Genomic DNA, 6,831 nt, shown 5'->3' on the forward strand with positions numbered 1-6,831 from the left:
GTTCATCTAAATAAATTCAATTTTTTTAATTCAAACAGATAAATACAAAATCGTTAATTCAAACAATTAAAATTAAAATTAAATTAAATTCACCCAAGTCCAAATGGTATGTTTAATAAATAATAATTTAAAATGTTTAATTTTTAAAAATGGTTTTATAAAATTAATTGAAATAATTATTTCATCAAACAAATTATCCTAAAGCGCATGAATTTAAATAAATTTTCAACTACACACAATTGTATTAGAATAACTGCATATTTTTTTCAAATGAAAAATATAATATCATTGACAATGAAAAGGAAGAGAAGAACTGCAAAATTAAATTAATTTCTATTTTGATCGTTTGACTAAAATAGAAAGTTTTGATAAACAAACTTATCACATTAATTTTTATATAAATCTTTTAAAGCACTATTTAAAATAGTATTTGAACTTATAATTTTGCTTACTTTTTATTCTAATTTTTTTTATTTACTATCTCTTTTGTTATTAAATTATTACATAATTTATACTATTTTTTTTACTGAAATATTTGATAACAAAGAATTATAGGAGTGTGAATTTAATTAAGAAAACTAAAAATATAATGAACTAAGTCTAAAAGTATAATTTTTTCTATAAAATAAAAAAAATTCATTTATCTCATTTTACATCCATCAATTTATTTAATAAATTAACTCTAACTGATTTCAAATTTCGACTCAAAATTAATATTTTATTTTTCATCTAACTCTTCGAATATCAATTAACTTATTATCTATTTATTTCCTATTATTTAACTAGCACATGCATGACTTGTATTTTAAGATATCCTAAACAGGCTAAACTTAACATGTACCAATCTCATCCAGGGAATAAACAGAAGGGGCGTGCGTACACGATCTACTTTATTGTCGAGTCCAAATCCAATTTATTTACTAATCATTGTTCACGGTAAAACTTGAAAAATAAAATAAAGAACAATACACTCTCAGATTTCCCAGCTGAATACATACATTGGTAGCTTTTTCTTTTTCATTTTTCCACTTTTCTTTATTTATTTTTTTCCTTGAGACCACATGTATTAGTTTGGAAATATATATTTTTTTTTTGATTAAGAAAAAATAATTTTATTCATGGTGATAAGACTATTATAATAATTTTCCACCACAATACATACATTGGTAGCTTTTTCTTTTCCATTTTTCCACTTTTCTTTCTTTATTTTCTTAAGACCACATGTATTATTTTGGAAAAATAATCTTATCCATGCTATAAGATTATTATAAATAATATTATAAATAAGAACACATAAATTAATTAATACAAAATTATTTTAATTTAATAAGAATTTAGAATTTTTTATTCATAAAAATAAAAATCAATTATCAAAAGCTTATAATAACTCGTATCTTAACCAATTAAATTAGATTCTTTTAATAATCATATTCTCAAGTTTAAGTTCTAATTAAATATGTAATAATGTTTAATAAGAGAACTTTATCCATAGATAAGAGTCCTATATATCTTGAATACAATTGTTTCGGGTAACTCTTTAAAAAGAAGACAATTTTTCTCAAAAAATTTAGCACAACATCATATTAATGTGAAATCAAAATAGAAATTACTAATAATTAAACTAAAACAAACTAACCAGAATTTTTCCTCGTATTCCATATTTCAGAAAGTAGTATATATGCTTTATATCATCATTGCTAGCTAGCTGGTAAATTTTATTGACTCTCTCTCTCTCTATTCTCAGTGTAGCATACATCATTGTTTGGTGCTCAGAAAATAAAAAAACATTTGTCAACTTTTTTTTCTCTTTCTTTAACTCCTCTCTTTTGGGGAATCCCCGATCTCCAAACCAGTGTTCACCCAACCTTCATATGGTCCGTAAGAGATCTCAACTTTCGACCCATCTTCTAAATTTTTTTCCTTTCTTCTTATTTTTCTTGTCTATGTCTTTTTGAATTCTCTTCCTTTCTTCTTGGAATCCAAGGTTGAGTCTTTTATGCTTCACTACTTAGCTGAAGTTGTTTTTCTTTACTTAGCTTTTGTAGGTATTCGTTTATAGCTCTTAATTTGGTCTTTTGTGGAACTTGGGTGTTTTCTACATAAGTAACTAGTTAAAGTTCGTGTTCCTTTCACCTACTGGGTTATTTAAGATGTCTTTATGTTTTCCTAACGTTTGTGTTGTTTTGGATAGTGTGTAAATGCTTATGTTTTCCTTGTTGGAGAGCCTAAAGAAATAAGTTAAACTTATGGAGCTTAAGCTTGACACTGGAGCAGATCTGAAGCTTGTTTCACAACTATCTTTTTCTTTTCTTTGATAACTCTTGTTGTATGTTACTGACTAATTAATGGTGCTTGAAAGTAAATTGACCTGATTTTTGTCAATTATGGAAATTGGAAAGCTTTTTACTTTCAATGTTAATTAAGTTGTGACTGATGATTTGGTGTGATCATGAGTTGGATAATTCCTTTATGTGTATCATAGAGTAGCAAGTTTTCGGTTTTCTTCATTATAAGCAAGTATGTTGCTTTGCCATGAGTTTTTTATGCTTGATCTTGATTGGATGTTGTGGACTACAGCCTTGGTAATGTAGTTCTGAATAAGAATTGTCCGTTTTCAGGTTCTAAATGGCAAAACCAAGTTCAGCTGATGGTAGGACTAGAAGTTCTGTGCAGATCTTTATAGTAGTTGGTCTATGCTGTTTCTTCTATATATTAGGCGCATGGCAGAGAAGTGGTTTCGGAAAGGGAGATAGCATAGCATTGGAGATTACTAAGACTAAAGCAGAATGTAATATAGTTCCAAATTTAAGTTTTGATTCCCACCATGGTGGAGAAGTTAGCGAAATTGATGAAGCTGATTCAAAGCCTAAGGTATTTGAACCATGTGCTGCTCGCTATACCGATTACACTCCCTGTCAAGATCAAAAGCGTGCCATGACCTTTCCTAGAGAAAACATGGTCTATAGAGAGAGACACTGTCCCCCAGAGGAAGAGAAGTTACGCTGTATGATCCCTGCACCCAAGGGGTATGTAACACCATTTCCATGGCCGAAGAGCCGTGATTATGTTCCATATGCTAATGCTCCCTACAAGAGCCTTACAGTTGAGAAGGCTATTCAGAATTGGATACAATACGAGGGAAATGTGTTCAAATTCCCTGGTGGCGGAACCCAATTTCCTCAAGGTGCTGATAAATATATTGATCAAATTGCATCTGTGATACCTATAACTAATGGAACAGTGAGGACAGCACTTGACACTGGTTGTGGGGTATGTTTGTCATCTTTAATTCCAAATGAATTTTGTCAAATCTCCTTTCCCGTTCTTGTATATGCTCTCTGATCGTTAGCTTCATGCTTGCTTCATTAGTTTTTAGCAATATATTCTCATGTCAGGTTGTTTTCTCAGGTTGCCAGTTGGGGTGCATATCTTTGGAGCAGAAATGTTGTTGCCATGTCATTTGCACCAAGGGACAATCATGAAGCACAAGTACAGTTTGCTCTTGAAAGGGGTGTCCCTGCTATTATTGGTGTTTTGGGGTCCATAAAGTTGCCTTATCCTTCTAGAGCCTTTGATATGGCTCATTGTTCTCGCTGTTTGATTCCTTGGGGAGCAAATAGTAAGAACTTCACATTCAACACTAGCTTCTAATCTATGATCTACTTGTAAATAATTAGAAAGCCCTGTTTTCCTATTCGGTCTTGTTTCTCCTGCGTCTATTTGATAATTATTGATGTCTACTTGTTTTGTTTTATTTGTGATAGCAACTGTTTAAAATTGCATTTTGGGTTGTTCATTTGCAGATGGAATTTATATGATGGAAGTTGATCGAGTTCTAAGGCCTGGTGGTTATTGGGTGCTTTCGGGTCCTCCAATCAATTGGAAGGCTAACTACAAATCCTGGCTGAGACCTAAGGAAGAACTTGAGGAAGAGCAAAGAAAGATTGAAGAGATTGCTAAGCAACTTTGCTGGGAGAAGAGGTCGGAGAAGGCTGAAATGGCCATTTGGCAAAAGGTTGTAGACTCTGAATCATGTCGAAGGAGACAAGATGATTCTAGTGTAGAATTTTGCCAGTCCTCGGATGCCGATGATGTCTGGTATGTAAGCCCCCTTATTAGTTATATAATTCTACATTTTAATGGTTTATTATTGATATTGCCTTTATTTGTTTCTACTAGTCATGAAAACAAACATATCTGTATATTTTTGTATAATTGTATACATGAAAACTAAAGTGGTGGGATAAAGAGCTGATATTGTCTAGTTAATATTAACCTATTGTTTACACATTTGTTACAAAATTTTGTTATTGTCTGTCTTAATTTTGAAAATCCTATAAATATGAGCAACGCTTAACTTTGTTCAGAAATAAGTGGTGTACTTAGTTGGAATGGCTTTGTTCTGTGGTTATAGGTATAAGAAAATGGAGACCTGCATTACTCCCACTCCTAAAGTTACTGGTGGGAATCTTAAACCATTTCCAAGCAGGCTATATGCCATTCCTCCCAGAATTGCTAGTGGCTCAGTTCCAGGAGTTTCCTCTGAGACATATCAGGATGATAACAAAAAGTGGAAAAAACACGTAAATGCTTACAAGAAAACTAATAGACTGTTGGACTCGGGAAGGTATCGCAACATTATGGATATGAATTCTGGATTGGGTAGTTTTGCTGCAGCTATTCATTCTTCAAATCTATGGGTCATGAATGTTGTGCCTACTATAGCTGAGATGAATACACTGGGTGTGATATATGAGCGAGGACTGATTGGCATCTATCATGATTGGTATGGTTTCATAACTTCTTGATCCTATTTTCTTCAAGTCAGCCCTTAATCTAAAGTATTGAAATGCAATTTATAACTAAACAAATCATATACTATTATTTAATAATTTCTCAATTACCTCTTACGGTGTGAAGTTCTGCCAATTGATTAAATTGTGCTTTTCTGTTTTCGATTGTGACTGATCATAGTCTGTAAATTTTATAGCCAGTTTGTCACCAATTTTTCCTTTCATCCTTTTTCATCCAGGTGTGAAGCCTTTTCAACATATCCAAGGACTTATGACCTCATTCATGCCCATGGAGTCTTTAGTCTGTACAAGGATAAGTATGTTTTCTTTGTCACTATTCAACAATTTGTCTTCTTAACATTTGAAACTGAAGTCACTTCTTAATCCTTATTTATGACCTGATTGGCTTGTGATTATAGTTTAGATGATATGACCTCAAAAATTGGTAATAGGCTTAAACAACTTCACTTAGTGTTGCAATGGAGCAGTAACCTTGTGTTAACCTTATGGTTTAAAACACTTTGACCTGTGATTGATTGTGTCTATTTTTTTGGAGGGCAGCACTCTGGTGCTTTGTATCTATCTCTAGTACCACTGGTACTAGTTTTTCTATTATTAATAATATATATATCTTTTGCCTTCCAAAAAAAAAAAAAAACCAGTATGTGAAACTAGATTATATATTGTGATTACACTGTTTCTAAGTTCTGCACAACTTGTTTGACATTTTATGATGCTGTGGGGAATCAGGTGGTGATAACATATGATCTTATAGTGAGAGTTCTATAACTGTGTTTGTTTAATTCAGAAGTCAATTTGATACCTGAAAAATGGGTTATTGGATGTCTTAAATAGGTCTCATGAAGAGCTAAAGTTATCAGCATGGTATGGTATGGTTGTTAGATAACCATGTTCCTTAAACATGCTGTCAAGGGGTTCAAGTCTTGGGTCTGTACATAGAATAACATTTATTGAGAAAGATCAACCCCTTAAATAAATCTTAGTACCTTGAAGGAGTAATATTTGACTCTCAGGCTTGGAGATTCCTCATGTTCACCTAAAAAAATCACGAGCTAATGTTGACTAGATCCTGTAATTGGAGATTATAATTTATAACATATTTGCATTTAGCATACCATTAGCAGAAACACTTGTTATTTAGTTGAGTTTACTTTCATAGCAACTGTATGGTCATTTCCTGTGCCTCAACTCAAGCATGTGTATGAAAATTAAATGCAGATGCAATGCAGAAGATATTCTTCTGGAGATGGACCGGATTTTGCGACCGGAAGGTGCTGTCATATTCCGCGATGAAGTTGATGTGCTAATTAAGGTAAAGAAAATAGTTGGAGGAATGAGATGGGACACTAAAATGGTTGACCATGAGGATGGTCCTCTTGTTCCTGAGAAGGTGCTGGTTGCTGTCAAGCAGTATTGGGTTACTAATTCCACATCAACTCAATAATCAACTAAATCAAAGTTGAAGAACTGGCTTGGCTTTTGGCTGCCAAGTACATTTCTCTATACGATCTTCACAGAATTTCACATGGTATTTTGGCTCAATTAGTCATTGCAATTTGCAACCGTGGCACAAAGGGGTTTGGTTAAAGGAGTTTTGCACAATTGTCACTTACCTAAGGTTTCCTATGTTAATTTATTGATGAAGAAAGCTACAAAGCTATTATGCTTAAGGTTTATGCCTCTTGGCATTTTTTGGTCTAACTTAGTTATCTTGTACAATGTTACATTCAAAAGCAAACCCTGTCTCTCTATCTCTTCCCTTTATTTTTTAGTTATATTCCTTATTTAAAAGGTTTAATTTGTACCAAAAAAAAAATCTTTTTATTTTTTAATTGAGTTGTAGCCTCTATTGGCCCAATATATTTAGGATACCTTTTCACTTTGCAACTAGCACATTGTTATTAAAAGAATTGTGGTTAGAATTAATTTGGCCACATATTTTATTTAACGTAAGGAAAAGTTTTATGATCCATAATAATCTTATCTAAGTTGAACATATTGTCTTCAAAGAAGAATA

At 32.2% G+C, this 6,831-nt stretch overlaps 1 protein-coding gene across 2 annotated transcripts; it reads left to right on the plus strand.

The window, feature by feature from the left end:
• The first annotated feature begins 1,707 nt into the window (after positions 1-1,707).
• Positions 1,708-6,552, plus strand: LOC100792999 (probable methyltransferase PMT2). Of its 2 annotated transcripts, none has more exons than XM_006602235.4 (7): positions 1,708-1,874; positions 2,619-3,270; positions 3,409-3,619; positions 3,804-4,098; positions 4,415-4,786; positions 5,033-5,110; positions 6,033-6,552. In XM_006602235.4, exons 2-7 carry the CDS (start codon positions 2,626-2,628, stop codon positions 6,256-6,258), a joined length of 1,827 nt encoding a protein of 608 aa, XP_006602298.1. In that variant the 5' UTR covers positions 1,708-1,874; positions 2,619-2,625; the 3' UTR covers positions 6,259-6,552. The 2 variants fall into 2 exon arrangements, with proteins under 2 accessions (XP_006602298.1, XP_040868184.1); XM_041012250.1 differs by lacking the exon at positions 1,708-1,874 and adding an exon at positions 1,887-1,984.
• Positions 6,553-6,831: the final 279 nt, after the last annotated feature.

The sequence above is a fragment of the Glycine max genome, chromosome 18, assembly GCF_000004515.6.
Source record: "Glycine max cultivar Williams 82 chromosome 18, Glycine_max_v4.0, whole genome shotgun sequence".
NCBI lineage: Eukaryota > Viridiplantae > Streptophyta > Magnoliopsida > Fabales > Fabaceae > Glycine > Glycine max.